General features: G+C 36.4%; 1 protein-coding gene and 1 non-coding gene across 8 annotated transcripts in view; one reads left to right on the top strand and one right to left on the bottom strand.

The window, feature by feature from the left end:
• Zfr (zinc finger RNA binding protein) overlaps positions 1-22,034 on the top strand; it is a 67,972-nt gene that overhangs the window by 26,622 nt on the left and 19,316 nt on the right. For 5 of the 7 annotated variants that reach the window (XR_004608737.2, XM_034523306.2, XM_034523305.2 and 2 more), the window contains 9 exons: positions 3,163-3,410; positions 6,411-6,602; positions 7,051-7,342; positions 9,553-9,749; positions 11,320-11,439; positions 13,198-13,343; positions 16,454-16,616; positions 17,253-17,458; positions 18,620-18,770. Coding sequence is in view for 6 of the 7 variants with exons in the window: in XM_034523306.2 (XP_034379197.1) it covers positions 3,163-3,410; positions 6,411-6,602; positions 7,051-7,342; positions 9,553-9,749; positions 11,320-11,439; positions 13,198-13,343; positions 16,454-16,616; positions 17,253-17,458; positions 18,620-18,770 (1,715 nt within the window). In the remaining variant the exon portion in view is untranslated. The remainder of the gene's footprint in view (positions 1-3,162; positions 3,411-6,410; positions 6,603-7,050; positions 7,343-9,552; positions 9,750-11,319; positions 11,440-13,197; positions 13,344-16,453; positions 16,617-17,252; positions 17,459-18,619; positions 18,771-22,034) is intronic. The other 2 variants (XM_034523308.2, XM_076916424.1) reach the window with 1 other exon arrangement.
• LOC117724073 (U6 spliceosomal RNA) lies at positions 15,136-15,239 on the bottom strand. The gene has a single exon (XR_004608762.1). It is a non-coding gene; the product is annotated as a U6 spliceosomal RNA (small nuclear RNA).

The raw sequence follows: 22,034 nt of genomic DNA, 5'->3' as shown, positions 1-22,034 counted from the left end.
TTCCTCTTCAATACTGTAGATTTCCTTTATTATACAGTATGTTGTAATCCATTGACTTAAGACTCTTTGGGGTATTATTTTCTTGAATTTGACCAATGGGGTATTTTTAACATCCCCAAATTACACAGTGTCTACTTTTAAGATTTCTTTTCCTGGACTCAGCAAGCAGCCATTTCCTTAGGGATCCTTATGGTTTCTTATAAATGTGCATGACATTTAGAAACTGTCAGTGTTTTATAGTATTTTATTCTCTGAATAATACTGTATTTTGAAGTGAATGTTGGGAGCATTTCTAATGTTTTTATGCTGTTCTATAAATTTTTATATTTAGTGTGAGGGGCAGTGTACCTGTGTGTGGATGTCACAGGACAGCTGGGAGTTGTCAGCTTGGGGGCTAGAGAGATGGCTCATTGGTTTATTTATTACTCTTGCAGAAGATCCAAATGGGGGTTCCCAGCACCCATGTCAGGTTGATAGAGGCCTGTAACCCAGCTCCAAAGAATTAAACACTTCTGGTCTTCTCAGGCACTTGCACTAACATTGACATAAATATATTCCCCCTAACCCCCAACACACAGAGTATGGCATTTTATCACATGTGCTGTGTGTAATGATCCATCAGGTACTATGCATACCTATCTCTTCAGACATCATTCCTCTGTGTTCAAATCATCAAATTGCTAACTCTTGCTAACTATCTTAAAATATTTTCTCTATTATTAACCATAATCATCCTGTTACATATATTAAACATTAGAAGATATTCTGCCTGTACCTTAAATGCCACACTGTATCCCTTAAACACACTATTTTATATACTAGAATATTATATAGTAACAGTGTCAATCAAAAATAAAATCCATGAGCCAGCACGATGGCTCAGTGAGTAAAGATGCTTGCCACCAGGCTATAAACTTAAAAAAAAAAAAATCAATGTTTTTAATATATATTTGTGTCTGTCTAGTAAGGGTAGTAATACTGCCTTTTGGATCTCTTCTGAAACTTCACTATATCTGGCAGACTGCCTTTCATATGGTGGACTTTCAGATTTAAACACACACTAACCCCAAAGGTGTTCGTGGTCAGCTAAGTTTCATTTTTGCTATTTTTGTGAGGCCTTAGGTTCCAAAATTGATTTTCAAAAGATGATTTTATATCAGCATTATGGTTTTAATTAATAATAATATAAAAGTAACTTTACTGGTTTTGTTTTTTTATCTTTTTATATTCATTTATTTTCTAATCGTGTGCTCAGGCTGGCCTGAGCTCCAAGGCTCAAATGTTGTCCTGCATCAGTTTCCCAAGTAGCTGAGACGCTGCATGTGTCACCATACCTTCCAGTTCAATTGATTTTCATCAGCAGGTTAAGGGGCCAGTTATGCTTCAAGGTCTGTGTGTGTGCACTTGCAGACAGGTATGCACAGGTACACTCTTGTCATGTGTACAAGTCAGAGGACAGCATTTAGAAGTTGGTTGTCTCCATCCCCCATTGATTCCAGAGATTGAATTCAGTTCATCAGACATGAGCAGCAAATGCAAACTTCTGAGCTGTCTTATAAACCTTATTGTGGTTCTTTATAGGAAAATTTAAACAGATGTTCTGACTATATATTTGAAAGCAACATTTATGCTTTTTTGGTTTGGTTTGAGTTTTTTGTTGTTTTGGTTTGATGAGTAGAAGATGGTATTAATAGGACTGCCTAATAACATTCATTGAACTATAGAATTTTTCTTAAAACTAAGTATTCTCTTATCTGATCGTGTGGTTATCATTGGTATATATCTGCCTTTTTCTTTTGGGGGGTATTTTCTTCTACCACATTTTTTTATCTTAAAATTTCACAAGCATTTTATAATCTGATCATTTGACAAAAATTTTAAAAGGCTTTTCTAAAAAAGTTGTCTGATTTCTTTATCTTTTTTAACTTTGTCAGTTTAGAGAGTCCTTATGATTCTGGTTACTCATATATCTTAGCTTTCGTCTTCCAATTTTTTTTTTTTTTTTTTCATTTTGTGTAGACATATTTGAGTCAGAAGGTCAAAAGTCATTCAATTATAATAGATTAGCTTTTAAGAACAAAACATTGTACATTCATACTCATTCTCTTCACCTACCCAATTCCCTATACTCTCTCTGTACTGAGTCTGATGAGCTGTGCCATCTAGTGTTGAGCAGGACTTCCAGTCCCAATTCTCTTTAGTTTTGTGCTGTCATGGTCTTCCTTCACTTCTTGCCCACCTATTATATAAGTTTAAGGAGTTAAAGGATTCTGAATGGTGAATAAGCAGTGCACTGGAATTTTAAAAACTGGTAAGCTTTTTAGTTTTTAAACATGTTCATATATAAACTAAACTTCAAGATCTCTACTGAAGATCAGTGTTTATGTATGTCAGTCATTAGTATAATGTGTTTATTCAGTATAGATCCCAACAGTGTAAATTAACAGAATCTATATATTAAATGAGATAATCATGCTGTTTCATGTTTTGGAAGAAAGAACACTATGTTGATTCTTGTTCCATGGTCTTATAACTTGCTCCCCTCCCCTTTTTTTTTAACTAAACTTTATTATGTTGCCTCCTAAATTTGCTTGCTCATTTCTTGTTTTTACCATTTGTACAATCCATAAATTGGTCACTGGTACTTAAAATCTTATTCTCCTTATCTGTTATTCTCTCGATTTGTCAACATTACTTTATTTTAGGTTGTTACACTTAACCTTTAATGGCTGAGCCATCTCTCCAGCCTAGATCTTACTTTATGAAGTGCTTCTGAATTTTTCCTACTTTCCATCCTTCTTCAAGTCAGTGTTCTGTGAAATGTGCTCAGAGGATCAGTAGGCTCTGTAACCACACAGTTGTCAAACACACTCACTCCTTCAGTTGAGCAGTAAGCATCTTTTAAGTGAAGAGCTAAATCTTATACTTTTCTTACACATCTTTACAACACCTGATGTGTCAAGTAAATATTTAAGTGACTTGGTGTAGAAGGCTGGTAAGTTTTGTGGGGGAAAGATTTCATAAGATAAGATACATACATAATTGTAAATATGCACATGTAAATATACCTTTTGGCGTTTATTGAATTTAAATTTATAATTGACATTTAACGTGTCCTTGTGTAATCATATAACATAATCTTTGTTTCGTTTTATTTGTAAGGTACATCTTATTCAGGTTATGAAGCAGCCGTATATTCAGCTGCGTCTTCCTACTACCAACAGCAGCAGCAGCAACAGAAGCAAGCAGCAGCAGCAGCTGCTGCTGCAGCAGCAACAGCTGCCTGGACAGGGACCACCTTTACTAAAAAAACACCATTCCAAAATAAACAACTGAAACCAAAACAGCCTCCCAAACCACCCCAGATTCATTATTGTGATGTTTGTAAGATCAGCTGTGCTGGACCACAGGTACTTATATTGTGTATTTACCATGAGTCTTAGTGGTTATTTTTCATAATTGAGTAGGGTTGATGTTCTAACTCCTGTGCCTACAAAGCACATTCACATATGTGTATTCTACACTCAGCAACTCACCCATAGACCAAAAATATGCATGTGGAAAACTATATTGGTGTAGAGTACCTACACTTTTTTTCCCCCTATTACTTTCTAAACCATACAGTAAAACTGTTCAGTAAGATTTACAACAGGTATTATAATCTATAGATTTTAATGTATGTAGGTGAAATAGATCATGTGCAAATAATTTTGCTATTTTATTTAAAGAACTTGAGTATGCTTGGATTTTGGTCAACAATTTCCTGCAGACCCTGAGAGATGGCTGTATTTCACTAAACATTTCTTTGAAAGTTGTTTGTGTTGAAACCCCAAAGCAATAATCAGGGAAACTGTAAAAGTGGCTATAAATGTTTGAAAATAAGGAAATCGAGCCCTCCACCCTTTCTAGCATACCTCCTTTGCTTTTTATATAAAACTTTAAAGGATTTTTAAAATTCCAATTAACCTATAATTTTGATTGTATTTCTTCTAATGAGTCTATTTTGTACATGTTTTATAGAATGTAACTTCTATAACTTTCTCCACAAGGGGACTGAGAACATTGGAAATGAGAAAAGTGTAAGGAAGATTTGTGACCTGCAGTGCTGGGGTACAACTCAGTTAGTAAAGTGCTTGCCTCTACTGAGCCATAGACTCATCCCCACAACTACAGAATCAGACATGATAGTTGCTGCACGCCTGTAATCCCAGTACTGAGAGGTAGACATGTTCATTGTTGTCTGTGGCTATATAGTCAGTTTTAGGCCAGCTTTGGTGAGAGTCCCTGTTTTCCTCTACTCACCTAAAAAAAAAAAAAATCAACCTATGATAAATGTGAGTCCTTTATTATTTTTTTTGTTGTTGTTGTCATGGTTCTACCAGCTATACCTTAAAATGTGTGATTTTAAGCATGAGTCTGTTAATGAGCTCATCCCTTTCTAAATTTGACCTGTTTTGACTATGAGAGTCCTATTTTGTCAAGTATTGGGGTGTATGCACTTGTAAGCCCAAGAACTTGTACAGCAAAAGTAGGAAGATTTCACAAGGTCCGCCTAGACTGCAAAACAAGAGCCCGTCTTCTTAAAAAATGTTTTTATATAAAACTTTACATAAGCATTGGCTGGGGGATGGCTCAGTGGTTAAGAGCACTTGATCTTGCAAAGGACCTGGGTTGGGTTTCCAGCACTATGTGCTGACTCACTTACCTACAGTTACCTGGGAAGTGACACCTCTTCCCTCTGAGGGTATCAGGCATGAATGTTTTTACGAGTTTTCAAAGATTTTAGCAGCTTGGCATATAAAAAGCATATTTGGGGAGAGTTCATCAAATTTGACTCTTCACATATTCCTGTGTTTCCAGCTCTGTTCTACCAGTGTATGCCCCCTTTTTTGTTTGTTTTGTATTTGAGACAGACACTAGTCTCACTATGTAGTGCTTGATCTATCTTCCCCTTCCACCCCCAACTCAACTGTGTAGACCAGGCTGGCCTCAAACTTACGGAGATAGATCTGCCTGCCTCTCCTCCCAGGTGCTGGAATCGAGGGCAAATATCATTATGCCTGACTTTTATATATACTTTTTAATTTGTTGGATTAATTTTGTTTTTAATACATAATTCTGCAATATTTTTAATTTTTGGTGTTTTCGGGATTGTTGACACCTATTTAGTATTAAATGTGCTCATATTCTTAAGCAATATATTTAACTAGATTAAGTATTAAAATGCATTCAGATTTTCAAAATTAAATTTTATAAATATAAAGAACTAGTATCATGCAGTAGTTTTTTCTTCCTAATAGGTACAGTTTCCCCTTCAAATTAATTAGTGCTATAATCAGACTTTTGTGCAATGATTATTGTAAGTTATTATTTTCTGCCCAGTTATACACAAGCAATAAAAAATAGAAGTTCTTGGAACTACAGGTAGTTTATCTTATAGTGTAACTGTTCATGAAAGTACTTTTGTAATTCAAAGCTATTGGGTTAGAAATAAAGAAAACAGCTCAATTAATAGTGTTTTGCAAACATACTTCTACAAGTTTGATTCCCAGAAGTCATGTTTAAAAAATGTCTCATGTTGCCTGAGCTTAGAATACTAGTGTTTATTCAGAAAGCAGAGCTAGTCAGAGCCCAGGCACTCCCTGAATGGTCTCAGGAAAACCTTGCCTACAAAAAGGCTGAGCTAACTCTCAAACAGAAGCCTAGGTTGTTCTTGCCCTGTTTACTCTTCAGCACACACACCCACTCACACATGTGTCCCCTTACATAGAATATTGAATAACTGTGTTCTTAGAAGGTTGGAGATGTAGTTCAGTAGTAGAATGCATGTGTGGCTACCTAAGTCCCCAAATCCAGTCCTCAGCACCAAATAGCAAAGTATTGTTAAATAAACTGCAGAGAATTACAGATCATCCATACAGAATTTCTTCTGTTCTTAAATGCTTTGAAAATAGCAGTTCTCATCCATGCTTTCCTCTTTCTCTCGCCTTTTATTTTATTTTATTTGATTTATTTTGAGACAGAATATTATTACAAAGCCTGGGCAACTTTGAACTCAATGATTCTCTTTCTCAGCCTACTGAGCACTTAGATTACAGGTCTGCACCACACACTTACTGGACTCTTTCTTTTCTTTTGGTCATCTGTTTGTTTGGTTTGTTTGATTGGGTTTTTTGGTTTTTGGTGGGTTTTTTTTGAGTCAGGGTCTCACCATGTAACTAGCTGGCCTGGAACTCACCATGTAGACCAGGCTGTCCTCAAACTCAATGCAGTTTTGTTCTGCCTCCTGAGTACTAAGATTAAAGGCATGTGCCAGTCAGCTTATGATCCCATTTTTAAATGAGTGTTAGAGGTCTGAAAATTGAATAGAATGTTATAGAAAGAAAATTTGTACTTTTTGTTCAAAACAGACTTATAAAGAGCACTTAGAAGGACAGAAACATAAAAAAAAGGAAGCCGCATTGAAAGCCTCTCAAAATACCAGCAGCAGCAACAACTCAACTCGTGGGACACAAAATCAGCTACGTTGCGAGCTCTGTGATGTGTCTTGTACAGGAGCAGATGCATATGCTGCCCACATTCGTGGTGCTAAGCATCAGAAAGTAGGTGTTTTGGTTCCCCCTCCCACCCACACACAGCCTTATGTCTACTCTACTTACTTTCACTTTTCAACGGGTTTGAAAAAGTTGACTTCCATTTTTGAAACCTTTGAGTGTATTATAAACCTTGCTTAAATGTTAACATACATCAAGGTAACATCAGATAGTCATTGCTTAAAAGAGAAACACTAGAGACCTTTAAATTGAGTGAAACTACTTGCTTTACAATTTGGGATTAATTCATTTGTCTTGATTAACTACAGACTGATTTGCTTATAGACAAGTCCTTTCATCAATAAACACAGATGTTAAAAATGAGTTTTGTCTGTAACTGAGAAAAATATAGCGAAGAAAATTAAGTTTTGATTTTCATTTTATAGTCTTACTCAGACAAACTTTTTATAAAACAACACATTTGAGTTTCCTGACAGGTGTGCTTTTTGTTTTGTAGGTGGTTAAATTACACACAAAACTTGGTAAACCTATTCCTTCAACGGAACCAAATGTTGTTAGCCAAGCTACTTCTTCAACAGCTGTATCTGCTTCCAAACCAACTGCCTCTCCTTCAAGTATTGGAGCAAGCAATTGTACTCTGAGCACGTCATCAATCGCAAGTTCTTCAGTGAAAGGTCTTTCAACCACAGGAAACTCGTCTCTAACTAGCACATCCAACACTAAAGTAGCAGCGGTGCCTGCCAATATGGCTGCCAAGAAAACATCTACACCCAAAATAAACTTTGTTGGCAAGTACTAAAGATTGGTTTTTTTGGTGTTCTCCTGTCAGAGTGGTTTTTCTTCTCCACTGTGTTGCTGGCTATTGAACTCAGAGCCTTATATATGCCAGGCAAACACTGTACTACTAAGCAGCCTCTGTTCTCTGCTTCTGTGCTTCCTCAACAATAAATACACTACTACCCTTTTCTGAAACCTATTGCAAAACTCACCAGATACCTAATTACTTAGAGCCAAGCATATCTCATACCTATAGTATCAATACTTGGGAGGCTAAATCAGAAGGATTGCAGAAAGTTTAAGACCAGCCTGCTTTTGTTTCCAGGCCAGCATAAGCTAATATGAGAGAAACTGTTTCAGAAACATAACAAAACAAATAAACAAATTAAAAAAAAAAAAAAAAAAAAAAAAACCAGCCCCGCCAGTTCCACTGGTCAGTTTGTTTTTAAACGTGACATAATTGACTGTTATACCTTAAACCTGAAGTGAATCTTAGTTTCTAGCATATGAGTCCATCCATCCTTTTGGGGCGGTGGGGAGTCTTACTGATTCTCTACCTATGTTTTTGTTAAATGGCATTATTCCTAAAATTAGGGTTCTGTGTCTCATCTCTGTATGCAGCAGCATTCCTAGACAGTTTAATGCATTCTAGTGTATGCAACTATAAAAATCTGGCAAAATCAGGATCCCACCTGACTTTGAGAATCATATTTTGTTGCTTGCTAATCATCTAATAGATATCCCCTTCCTATTGTGTCCCATTATAGGAATACTACAAAATACTCATAAAAATAACTGACTTTTCCCTTGTTTAAGGAACAGCTTCACTAACACTATTTCTTCTTTTTAACTGGGTCCTCCCTATTGCTATTTTCTTATCATCTGTACAGTACCTTTCCTGTATTCAGTCTCTTCAACATAATCTGTGTCCTTGTTAGTGTGCCTTCTCTTTTAAAGTCTCCATTGGCCAGCCTTTATATGTAGGATAAAGTCTGTTTATGACTATGTCATAGAAGCCTTTGTAACTGACTTGGACTTCCCTTCTTACCTTCATGTCAGCTCTACCTGGGGAGTAGCTGATGCTAAATTACTGACTTTCTTCAGTGTACTGCAGTCTTTAATTTCATGCTGTCACACTCTTGTATACATGCTGTACTTTCTGTTTAGACATTATTCTCTCTTGTATCTTGACTGTTCATTCTCAATAGTCTTCTCTCAAAGCACAGTTCAAATGATATATATACCCTTTGTGAAGTCACTTCTACCAGATGAGGTAAAGGCTTGTGACTGTTTTGCTTCATTCTTAAAATATTCAGTTCCTACTTAGCACAGGATATTATAAGTGCTTGTGTCTTCCTTTAAATTATGAGCAGCTCATCACAGTTACATTGTCTTATACTTTTTAGTTCAATTTTGCTAAAGTTGTTATTTGACAGTTTTCTATATTTGTATAATTGTCTTATTTTTTCTGTAGCTACTTGAGGTTTAAGAATAGATTATTGACAGTATGTTATTCCCTTGAATAGTGTTAAATTTAATTGGTTAAAGTGAAAGCAGTGATTTATAATGAGTTTTTTGTTTTCTTTTTCCGTTTTTGAGGTTATTCACATTTTCAATTTAGAATATAAACAAATCCAAGCTGGAAAGACCACAGTGGATAAAAGATACATACCAAGCCTGATGGTTCAAGTTCAGTCCCTGTTATCCATGTGGTAGGAGAGAGGAAAACCTGACATGTGGTTATGGTCAACACAGACTGGATATGTAGCTCCATTGATGCTTGCCTAGCATGTATATAAAGCCCTGGGTTCAACCCCCACCCCCACATAAACTCCACTATGGTGACACACGGCTAGAATTCCAGCATTTGGGAGGTAGAGAACTGGCAGAATTTTTAGGCCAACCTGGCCTACATAGTGAATATCCGATTAGGCTTGTCTACAGCCTGATACTGCCCATGTCAGAGATGGAAAAAACACTGCAGAGAGGTGTGAGTAGATAAAAACTATTTATTATTAATCAGTTTAGAGAGTTCGGCATCAGTATAAGCATGGATTAGTTAATCACTTTTCATGTTCTTTCTGTTCAGTTGAGAACCAAAATGGGTTACCTACTTTGCATAAAGTTTAGCCAGAAGTAATAAAGATAGCTTTTTGTGTTTCATCTTAATGGGTTTATACATTTATACAATGATAAAATTACTATAATTTTGCTTTTGTAGGTGGAAATAAGCTACAGTCAACAGGAAATAAAAGTGAAGACTTAAAAGGAACTGATGGTGTTAAAAATACTCCTGCTGCCTCTGCTGTGCAGATTCCAGAAGTAAAGCAAGACGTGGTGTCAGAGCCAGTCACACCTGCCTCCCTTGCTGCTTTGCAGAGTGACGTGCAGCCCGTGGGACACGATTATGTTGAAGAGGTAGTGATCTGAGTAATCAGTGCTCCGAAACTCAAACACGAAGGATCGTAGTGTAGTGTAGTGTAGTGTCACACTGCAAGGACTAATGTAGGTCTATGAAATTGGAGTATTTGCCCAGCAAACTTGTGGTGATTAGATAAAATTGATTGAGTAGCATATTTATTGAGTGGTTTTGGTAACTGACTGTTCCATAATTTGTCTATCAAGAGATTACATTAGCCGGGCAGTGGTGGCGCACGCCTTTAATCCCAGCACTTGGGAGGCAGAGGCAGGCGGATTTCTGAGTTGGAGAGTGAGTTCCAGGACAGCCACGGCTACACAGAGAAACCCTGTCTCGAAAAACCAAAAAAAAAAAAAAGATTATATTATATATTGAGGTTTTTGTTTATGAAGGTACACAGTAATTTGTAAATTACTATCTCTTATAAAGGTAAGATTTGGTCACTTTTTTAAGATTTTAATTATTTTATATATATGAGTATACTGTAGCTGTCTTCAGACACACCAGAAGAGGGCATCAGATCCCATTACAGATGGTTGGGAGCCACCATATGGTTGCTGGGACTTGTACTCAAGACCTCTGGAAAAGCAGTCAGTGCTTTTAACCTCTGAGCCATCTCTCCAGCCCTGGTCACCTCTTTTAAAATGTGTTCTCAAACACCTTTATTTCTAATGACTTGGATTCGTTTAGACAATTTGATTCTAATTTATTAATAGCACAATTTGAACTTAATAGTAACATCTGAATCAGGTTTTTTTTTTTCATTGTGCAGTTAGGAAAAAAGCCTGCATCTTGATTTGATTTCATGTGCATGAAAGTCTTGAACTTTGAGAAATTTGCATATCAAAGTTGTGTTTTAAAATCATTCTCATCTCTAAGAAGCAGGTGTCAGTAACTTTTGTGAATTTAAGACATCTAACTATATTAGAGAGGCATGGTCGACTCATAGAAGATCAGCTTAAAATGGAACCAGTAAACATTCAGTCATGGATGGTGCTGGTCCTCATAGAGCCAAACTACTTCTTGCAGATCTGTTGACATTTGCTGACTGCTGAGAAGGAATGAGAAGTCATTATCTTCAGTGATATAGACACTGGCACATAGCCCATGCTCCTTTAGATAAATCCATAGATCTGTTCATGTAGGTAGCCCAGTTTAATTTGGTAGATCACAAAACAAAAAGACATGAAATTATAAAAGCAGCTTATTTGGGGGAGAAGAGTTGGCAAAGATGGGAATGAATAGTAGATGAGATATGAACAGAATATATTGTGTATGAAGTGGCCAAAGAATTAATAGAAATACTTCATAAAGAAATCCAAATACTTTCAGACAGGTATTGAAGTAAAAGATACTTTACAAAGGCAAGAATATGCTGATAGTCATCGCAGTCCCAGTTTCTGTCCTTTTTAGAAAAATTAGGTCTGGGCAGTCAAGAAGCAAAGATAGTAGATCTATGTCAGTTCAAAGCCAGACTGGTCTACATAGGCCAGCCAGGGCTACAGTACTGAGACAGTGTTTCAAAGATTACTTTCAATTGGATCAAAGGTTCTATTTTTCCACACCAAGGTACGAAATGATGAAGGCAAAGTCATTCGCTTCCATTGTAAATTATGTGAATGCAGCTTTAATGACCCCAATGCTAAAGAGATGCACCTAAAAGGACGAAGACATAGACTTCAGTATAAAGTAAGTAAATGCTAACTATTGAACTATTGTCCTTTTAAGTCTTTTAACATACATTTTTATTATTTTATGCATATGGGTGTTCTTCGTGCATGCATATTTGTGTGTCTGATGTTTGCCTGTTGCCCAGAAAGGTCAGAAGAAAGCATTAGATTTCCTGGAACTGGAGTTACAGACTGGGAATCAGTTACAGTACTGAGAATCAAATCAAGGTTTTTCTGGAAGAACAGCCAATACTCTTAGCCTCTGAACCAGCTGTCTCTTCAGCCTTTGAGTTGTCCTTTTGTAAAACAAATAGCGCCTTCTCTGTATCTAACCACAACTCACCTAGTGTGTGATCTCCCATTCTAAATTTGCATGTCACATTGATACATTCACTTTGATAGAATAGTAGTATGACTCTAGTTGTAGTGTAACTGGCAAAAGTGGAATATGGCAAAACTAATATATTGCTTGGATCAAGAAGTTGTGTAATGATAGTTGATTCATGTTAGATGTAAAAAATATCACTTCACCTACCTCCTTCCTTCCTTTGGTTTTCTGAGGCAGGATTTTTCTGTGTAGCACTGGCTGTCCAAGAACTCATTCTGTAGACCAAGCTGGCCTAGAACTCAAGATCCACCTCCTTCTGCCTCCCAGGTGCTGGGCTTAAAGGTGTGCACAAGCACTACCTTCCACCTGCCTCTTTTATGGTGGTACATTCTCAGTGAAATTAATTTGGAGCTAGCACTGGAAAATCTCTTCATTTATTTTATACTAGGAATTCATCATTGCCTACCTTCAGGTATTAGCATGTTAAAGTTATTAAAGTATGGGCTGGTAGAGTGGGTGTGCGGTTTTATTTTTAAACATAGGATGGGAATATGTCATTCATGTAACTGGAATCACTCATATCTGGCTCCAGCTGGATTAAGTAGTAAACCCTTTAAGACATACACTTACAATCATCTATTTAACAATTAAAAGGTAAGGTCCTCCCAGGATTTCATAGTTTCCTGTTAAAGTCAGCACTAGGTTACATAGTTTTTATATGTTCTTGAACATGAATAATTAAGACTATAATAAATATTTTCTCTGATTCAACCTAATTCTACAGGTTGTACTCACCAGTAGGAAGTTTTTACAAGTTCAAGGTCAACTTCTCTCTCTTCTCTTCTCTCCCCTCTCTCTCTTCTCTCTTCTCTCTCTCTCTCTCTCTCTCTCTCTCTCTCTCTCTCTCTCTCTCTCACACACACACACACACACACACACACACACACACACAACTGAGTATATACCTTAGTCTGTAGACTGCTAAATAAGCTGGCATGCTCAGGCCCTGGGTTGCATCCCTAGCACTGCAAATACTGGGTGTGATAGACAGTATCTATAATCTCATCATTTCACTTTGGGTAGAGGGAGACAGAACAGTTTAAGGTCGTCATCATTTACAAATCCATTTTGAAGCCAGCATGGGTTACATGGGACCATGTCTCACAAGTAAAAACAAGAAACCAACACATATCTACGACATGAAATTTGTAAATTTAAGCCTCTGGTGAGAGACTGTAAAACCGTGATTAAAAATGGTCTGGGGCAGGTAAACCTGAAAGTGATCCCTGGGATCCATGGTGAAAGGAGAAAACTTACTTATCCAAGTATCCTCTGAGCTCCACACATGCTACACATGCACAGACCATCAACACAAAAGTAAGTTGCTTTTAATGAATGTTTGTTGAAGGCGCCTGCTCCTTTTTAAAAATGTATTATCGGTGTTAACAGAAAAAAGTAAATCCAGATTTGCAAGTAGAAGTGAAGCCCAGTATTCGTGCAAGAAAAATTCAAGAAGAGAAAATGAGAAAGCAAATGCAGAAGGAGGAATATTGGCGGAGACGAGAAGAGGAGGAACGCTGGCGGATGGAAATAAGGTATGTTTTTACTTGTAGCTCTACAGTAAGTGGTTCTTACACTTTTTTTTTTTAAATAACCTTATCTGTAAATATGGCTTCTATGTTCAGATTTACTTACTTTATGTGCTTTCAATGTTCACTAAGATCCAAATCAAGAAAGATAGATATTAGAATGCTAAGTATATGTATATTTGATTGTTACCCTGGTAGTAAGGATTTTGTGGTGGTAGCTCACACTTTTAATCCCAACAAAGTAATGGGAGTTCAGGGCTACAACAAGACTCCATCTGTCTCCATGAGAAAAGTGGTAAAAGGCATTATATATTAAGTATATGAAGAAATTGGGATTGTACAGGTGGCTCAGGGTTTAAGAGCACATGCCACTATTATCACTTAAATTTGGTTTCCAAGACATCAGGTGATTGACAAACGCCTGTAATGCCAGCTCCAGGGAATCCAGTGCCCTGTTCTGGATCCTGAACTCAAATGTGCACATATTCCTAACACAAACAAGCACATGTAGTATCTGAAGAAAGATCATACTTTGATGACTAGAACCAGCAAAAACTCTTAAACTGAATAATTGAATTACAAGATATTGGTATATACACCAAGTTGTAAAGCAGTTGCCACCATCAGTTTTGGGATATTTTACTCCTTTAAAAAAAAAAAATTACAATCCCATTAACAGTCGTTCCCAATGTCTTCCATGTTTCCTGTCCAGTCTCAGCACCATGGAGCCTTTTTTATAAATTCTATAGATTTTAGAAATTAAATCAGTTTTAAATGATTAAATCGTATATACAGTGGTCTTTTTTATCTGACTTCTTTGAATTTCAGTGTTTGTAAGCTGAGGAGAAAGAATGAGAGTGTGTGCTGTGTAGATAGATGTGTATAGAGGCCAGCAGTCTCTGACACATTTCCTTGAGGCAGATCTCTCACAACCAAGAACTAAACTTGGTGGCCAGCAAGTCCCTATTATTCTGTCTTCACAAACACCCCCCCAACACTGGTATTTCAGGTATATACACCTACAATTTTTTTTTAAGATTTTTTTATTATTATATTGATGTGTGTGTTTACAAAGCCTGTATGGTTTTTTTTTAAAAAAAAATATCTCTTCATGGCTTTTGCATAACCCAAACTGGCTTAGAACTTAAAATCTTCTAAAATACTTTATTATAAAGCTACTTATTTATACTTTTATTATATGCCCTTTTTAGGTTTTAATGATAGGTAACATCATTCTTATGTATAGTAAAAATATATTTTTTCAATTTGTGCTTTTGTAATATATTAGAAATTCTATGACTAGATCATGTTTGGTACTTGGAAATGTTTTCAGGTGCTGAGCATGAGTTTATAGAGAATCATTAAAATTCATGCCCTTATATTATGTAAACAGTTTTAACAGTAACAAACAGAACACTGAACTAAATGTGATTTTCTAGATGTTTTGAGCTGTTTTTTTTTAATTCTTATGTATCTTTTTCTAAAGGCGCAAGTAACATAGAAGTATTCTACCAGTCCTCAGATGACCTAAAATTAAAATATGCTGTTTATTCCCTACCTGAAATATTGGTCATTTTTTTACAGTGGCAATTAATAAATACATACCTATTATTATTATTATTATTATTTTAAACAGATTTATTAGAACAGTCTTATTGCTACATGGATTCCTTTGAGAGAGCTATTGAAATTAAAAGTAAAAGTTAGAATCAAGGCAGAACAGAAATCAGTTCTGAAACTGCTAACTAGTGGAGAGGCTATGTGGTAGACACCCAATCCTCTGAACTCTTAAGTGTTGTTCTCTATGGAATGCTTCATAAGTTTGCCTGTCGTCTTGCACAAGGGCTGTGCTAATCTTCTCTATTGTTCTAATTTTAGTATATGTACTGCCAAAGCAAGCACTATTAAGTGTTTTATATACAGAGTGATTTTTACTGAACCAATAGCCATGAGCTTTCACAATTGGATGTCTTTAGCAGTACAGCCTTTATTCCTTTTGGCAACACTTTTTAGGACCTGAATCACAGACATCTCTAGCCAAAGATATGTTTTCTACTTTTGTTATAATTTGCTATTGCCCTTGTATTTCCCTAACAATGAAATTGTCGGTTGCAACCACAATTCCATTTACCACAAAGTCTTTGTAGCAGAGAAAATATTTTGTACTACCTATATCATAAATGGAGAACTTTACTGTTTTTAAAAAAGAAATCAGAATTCAGGCTGAGAAAATGGGGCTTTGGTTAAAGTACTTATTATACAAATTGAATCCCCAGAACATGTATAAGCTGGACCTGATGGTTCATATCTATAATCCCATGTTTGTAGTGGGAGCTAGAGACTGGAGAATTCTCGGGAACCTGTGGGCAAGCTAACCTGGCATGTGCCACAGCAAAACACACAACAAGATGTCTCACGATGGAAAGGGGTCCAATACTAAAGGTCGTCCTCTGACCTGCATATGGACACTGTGGCATATGCACACACTCTGTCATGCTCACAAACATGTACATGTACACAGAAAATTGTTTTTAAAGACAAAAAGAAAAATATGCAAGAAGTGAGTTCATTTCTTTAAGGACATGAAATAAATACCAGAACATACTGTGTATGAAGTGGTTCTTGCATATACATCATCAGTTGGGCATCCTCAGTTGTAGGCATTTGATTTTACAATCATTACCTTAAATAATGTTTTCTGTTACAGTTTGTTCTTGAGGTATGGAATTTTCTCCTTTTCTCATTGCCTCTCGTTTTTACTTAGTTTACTTCTCAATGAAAATTAAATAATGGAAATAGGGTAAAAGTACTAAAGTTATTTGGGTGGACTTTTTTAGTCACATTTTTTTTATTTTGTGTGTTTATGTGCCAGTATAACAATGGTTACAGGCATATGTGCCACTGTTCATGAACAGAGGTCAAAGGGCAACTTTCAGGGCATCTGTTCTCTCCTTTCATTTGGATTCCAGGGATGGAACTCAGGGCATCAGTCTGGTGCAAGCACCTGCTTCTGATGAGTCATTGCTGTACTGATTACTTTTTTTTAGAATAGGTTTTTATGTAGTTGTGGATGAAAGTTCTTAAGCTGTTGGGGGTTGCTTGTTTTTATGCATTAGACGTTATGAAGAAGACATGTACTGGAGAAGAATGGAGGAAGAACAGCATCACTGGGATGATCGCCGACGAATGCCTGATGGAGGCTATCCTCATGGTCCTCCTGGCCCATTAGGTCTTTTGGGAGTTCGACCAGGCATGCCTCCCCAGCCACAGGGTCCTGCAGTGAGTATCTGCTTTGCTTAGATAAGGGATAAAAATGTAAGCCTCCTTCAACATTAGATGATGTTTTATGAGCTGAATTTTTAGATTTAATAATGTCATCAGTTTTCATCTTGATTATATTTTCAGTCCTTCTCTTAAAGATTCTTAAGGCTAATGTCCTTATCTTTATTTTTCCTTCAAGTGGAAAGAACTTTTAATATTAGAGGTAACTCTGTTACCTATTCTTTCTCATTTGTCATTACAGTGTCTGAGCAATTGTATGTAAATTTATTACTGTTAATGAAAGCAAGGTGAGTTTCAGATACTAGAAAGCATTTACAAGGAGAGGAAACTCATCAGTAGTAGAGCACTAGCATTTGTTTTATTTTTGAGTATAGCACTACAAACTTTTAAAAGCATTTTCATAGTTTTAGGTTTTATATATAAATACACATATATACACACATGTATTTATATATGTGTGTGTATAACACTTTTGCTTTAGGGACAGATGCTCAAGCTTTCATTTTATTGAAAAAAATTTAAGTGGACAGTTTGCTTAACTGTCTTTCTTACTGTAAAGCTAGCAACTATGTAATTGAAATTTTATAATTTTCTTTTATTCAGAAAAATAACCTTATCTCTCTCTCTCTCTAGCCCTTACGTCGCCCTGACTCGTCTGATGACCGATATGTAATGACAAAGCATGCAACTATTTATCCAACTGAAGAAGAGTTACAAGCAGTTCAGAAAATTGTTTCTATCACTGAACGTGCTTTAAAACTTGTTTCAGACAGTTTATCTGAACATGAGAAGAGCAAGAACAAAGAGGGAGATGATAAGAAAGAGGGCGGTAAAGACAGGTGTGTTTGCAAAATGCTCATTTCCTTTATGTGGAAATGTTATGGTAAACATTAGGGACTGGTAAGATGGCTCAGCCCTTAAGGATGCTTGCGGCTCTAGTTCTAGAATACCTGGGTTCATTTGGTTCCTAACACCCGCATCAAACAGCTCACAATCAGTAGTAACTCTAGCTCCAGGAGATCCAGTGACCTCTGAATACATGTGGCAGCCCTATACATATAAATAAAAGTTGAGGGGGAAATTGGTATTAGTCCACACATGTTAAATATACTTGTATTTTTGCTAAAATGAGTAGTGTACATTTCTACTACCACCAATTTTTATTGTTGATTTTTAAAACATACTAAAGTTATTACAAAAAAAACATTCAGACTTCAAAGCAGCCCTAAACTTTTCAATTTTATCTAGCTGTTCTTTCCTGGTTTTACTTATGTTCCATCTGTCGCTCATTTGTCTGTATTTCAGTGACTTTTAAAAACATTGACCATAAAGCATAAAATAGCCAAGCTTTAACATATTTCATGTTATATTTCATTATGATATTCTAATTTTTCTCTTTCCCTTTTGGGAATATCTTTTGTATTAACATTTCTCTTACAATTTTGACGTGTAAAATAAAACACAAGGGGCTAGGTGTTTGGGCCCATACGTAAAACCTAGCACACAGGAAGCAGAAGCAAGAAGGTAACAATTTTGAAACCAGACTGTGCTCTAGTGAGATTCTGTGAGATAGACAATATTTGTCCCTATACAAGCTTAGACCTTGATTTTAAAAGAGATTTATTTTTATTTGTGTCTATGAGAGTATGTGCATATGTGTGTCTATGGAAACCAGAAGAGAGCATCAGTCACATGGAGCTGGAGTTTCCAGTGTTTGCAGAATACAGATTGATATGTGGATACTGGGATTTGAAACCCTCTTCCTCAGGAACAATCACTGTTAATTAACCACTGAGCCTTCTATCCACCATTTGTTTGTTTGTTTGTTTGTTTGTTTGTTTATTTTAATGTATATTTATTTAAATGGCATATAGTCTGTCGGTGTAGTTGAAGAAAATTTTAATTGTGCAAAAGTCATTTAGTTTACTATTACCATTTGGAGGAAATTACAGTTCTACTTGAGAAATATTGTATTTTAATATAAGTTGATTTTGCTACAGAGCTCTGAAAGGGGTGTTGCGAGTAGGAGTGTTGGCAAAAGGATTACTTCTCAGAGGAGACAGAAATGTCAACCTTGTTTTGCTGTGCTCAGAAAAACCGTCCAAGTCATTATTGAGCCGTATTGCAGAAAACCTACCCAAACAGCTTGCTGTAAGTATTATGGAAATGTTAAGTTTACCCTTTGTTCAGATCTAAGTGTTTGGCAGGACTAGCTGCTTCAGTTTAACCTTCAGCCTTTTCGTTTTTGTCTTGGCTTCTATAATGAAAAGGTTGCCTTTGGTTGTTTTCTTTCTGTTTGTTTTGTTTTTGTCCCCCACTTTAATTGTGTGAACTGATGAAACTTCTTTCTGCTTCATCTTTTGGGGATCTGCAGGGCTTGTAATTTAAGAAGCCATCTTGCTGATTTATTTTAAAATGGAAATTTTTAGCATATGCCCTGTTTTTCCAAAATTGGAGTTATGAGAAGACATAGCAGAGAATGATTTTTTTCATACTTTATTTAGTGTGTATGCACATTTATAGTGTGTGTACAGCAGTCCGAGGACAAAATCTGTGAGTCAGTTCCCTCCTCTCTCTGTGCATTCTAGGGAGCAAACTCAGATCATCAAGCTTGGTAGCAAGTGCTTTTTAACCTACTGAGCCATCTCAACTGACATGATTTTTCTAAATAAATAAAGGAAAGAAGGCAGGAAGGAAGCTCATGTATAGCAGGTTTAATTTTTTTATTTTATTTATTTATTTATTTATTTATTTGGTTTTTCAAGACAGGGTTTCTCTGTGTAGTCCTGGCTATCCTGGAACTCACTCTGTAGACCAGACTGTCCTTGAACTCAGAAATAATACTCCTGCCTCTCCCTCCTTAAGTGCTGGGATTAAAGGTGTGCACCACCACCACCCGGCAATTTTTTTCTTTTAATTCATGAATCTTAGTTGAATGCATGTTTTAATGTAATTAAGAGTATATATTACTTGAGTTTGTCTGGTTTTATTATTAATATAATAGTCCCTCAGTACCCTTGGAAAGATTTCTGGAGATTCCTTAAGGCCCCCAGGATGCTTGAAACCTCAGAGAGCATATATGTCATGTTTTTCCTACTCTTGCATACCTGGGATAAAGTGCTAATAAATTAGGCAAATGTTTATTGTTGAGCATAGTAGATAGCAACAAATTCTCCACCATCTGTCTAAGTAGCTGCAGCCTCAGCATGCTCTTACCCCCAAACCCAGGGAGAGATTGTGAGAGATTGTCTATAAACCTGAGACCCTGTGGATCCTAAAAAGGTGCTGTACAACCAAGCAGTATTCCCCATCCCATCTCTCCTCAGTTCCAGAACTTTCACCTTTTCAGTAAGGCTTCTGTTTGTTGTGGTTGAATGCCAGCATCATTCCCCCTGCTGTTTTTGTTAGTGTAATGACTTAACAGCCATTTATACACAGTGGTGCTGTATCAGTAACAGCTCATCTAATAAGTAAATCATGGACAGGAAGTGGATTTAGAATGGATGATTGACAATGCAGGCCAGAGAGGGCAGGGCAGCTCTAGATTTTTTTTTTTTAAATATTATTTATTTATTTAATGTGAGCATACTGTAGCTGTCTTGAAACACACCAGAAGAGAGCGTCATTTCACATTACAGATGGTTGTGAGCCACCATGTGGTTGCTGGGAATTGAACTTAAGACCTCTAGAAGAGCAGTCAGTGCTCTTAACCACTGAGCCATCTCTCCAGCCCTCAGCTCTAGATTTTAATCATACTATTGCAAACAGCATTCAGTTTAAGATGTATGAATTGCTTATTTGTGTGCCTTTCCATTTAATATTTTCTGATTATAATTGACCATAGACAAGTCACTAAAATTAGTAAGACCATAGATAAAGAGATAACTGTCTTATTAGTTTTCTAAATATAATGTTAGGAAATATTTCCTCTTGGCAAGATGGTTGAGCAGTTAAAACTACTTTAAAACCTCGAGACATGGGAGTTCAGTCCTCAGAACCCACATAAAGGTGGAAAGGAGAACTGACTCCACAAACTTGTCCTCAGATGTGTGTGTGTGTGTGTGTGTGTGTGTGTGTGTACACGCGTACAGACACACGCTCACACTCAACATCCTGCATACACATTTACACAATAACTATTTTTTAAGCTTCTTGTCTCCCAGTAAATTTTGACAATGTACAAGTAATAAAACATTCTCTTTTGGTTCTATAAGAACAAAGCTTTTTCTAAAGATGGGATTTCAGAAGCTAATATGGTGGTGCGTACCCGTGATACAACACATGGGAAGTATAGGGGCAGGAAAACGGTAAGTTCAGAGGTAGAGGCAGGGAGATGGTAAGTTCAGAGTTGTATTTGACTGCTGAGTTCGAGGCTGGCCTGAACCATATGAGAACTTGTCTCAACAAGCAAAACAAAACCTACCAAATATAAATACACACACATACACACACACATTTATATCTGATACATATATCGGAATGACCAAGGTTTAAAGTAATTTTTCTTGAGTCATCTACAGTATCAGTCCTATAAAACATTATAGTTTAATTAGGCATTTTAAATTTAGGGATTGATGTTTTACTGGATTCTACAGTAGTAATTGAGAATTGTACTTGGCCACAGTAGAGCAACACAAAAGAAAAGGGACAGTGGGGTGTCCTGTTGCTTAAGCCATTTTGAATTTAGCACTGACACTTAATTCTTTTTTTTATATATATATTAACATTGTTCCCAGAACTGAAAATGAATCTTTGCAAATACATTATTCTCACTTCTTTTCCTTTGTTGATATGGGTAGAACAGTGAAAGGGACAAGCATAGTGATGAATAAGCTTGGGGGGATGGGGGAATCAGAAAAATTTTTAAGTAACAGTTTGGTACTAATCAGGCATGTATTTATACTGCAAAGAGAGAAATACTTTATTATTTTTTTTAAGTGGCCCTCCTCCAGGTTGCTTTATGAATAATGGTGCTTGCCTTCAAAGTCCGATGACTTGAATTTGATGCCCAGAAGCTGTGTAAAGGAGAGAGCTGATTTCTAAAAGTTGTCTTCCGACCTTATACATGTAATAGCATATATGTTCAAATCACCATATGTACTCAGGTCACACACATAGAAACACATAAAGCTGTTGAGATGGCTCAGCAGTTACAAACATGTATTGTTCTTGCAGAGGAACCTGAGTTTGAGTCCCAGGATCAACATATCTACTTACAACCAGCCAGAATTTAGGTTGTAGGGCTCCAAAACCCTCTGACCTCACAAGCACCAGGCACATAGGTAGTGCACAGATACATAACCAAGTACAACACATGCAACAAAATAACTTTCTAGAAAAAAAAATAATTAAAAGTATTAAATAATTAACGATTAATCAAAAGGAAACTACTTTGCAAATCACTTACTCTTACTG

Source organism: Arvicanthis niloticus, chromosome 19 (assembly GCF_011762505.2).
Source record: "Arvicanthis niloticus isolate mArvNil1 chromosome 19, mArvNil1.pat.X, whole genome shotgun sequence".
In the NCBI taxonomy this organism is placed as follows: Eukaryota; Metazoa; Chordata; class Mammalia; order Rodentia; family Muridae; genus Arvicanthis; species Arvicanthis niloticus.
This window is presented reverse-complemented; position numbering and strand designations above follow the sequence as displayed.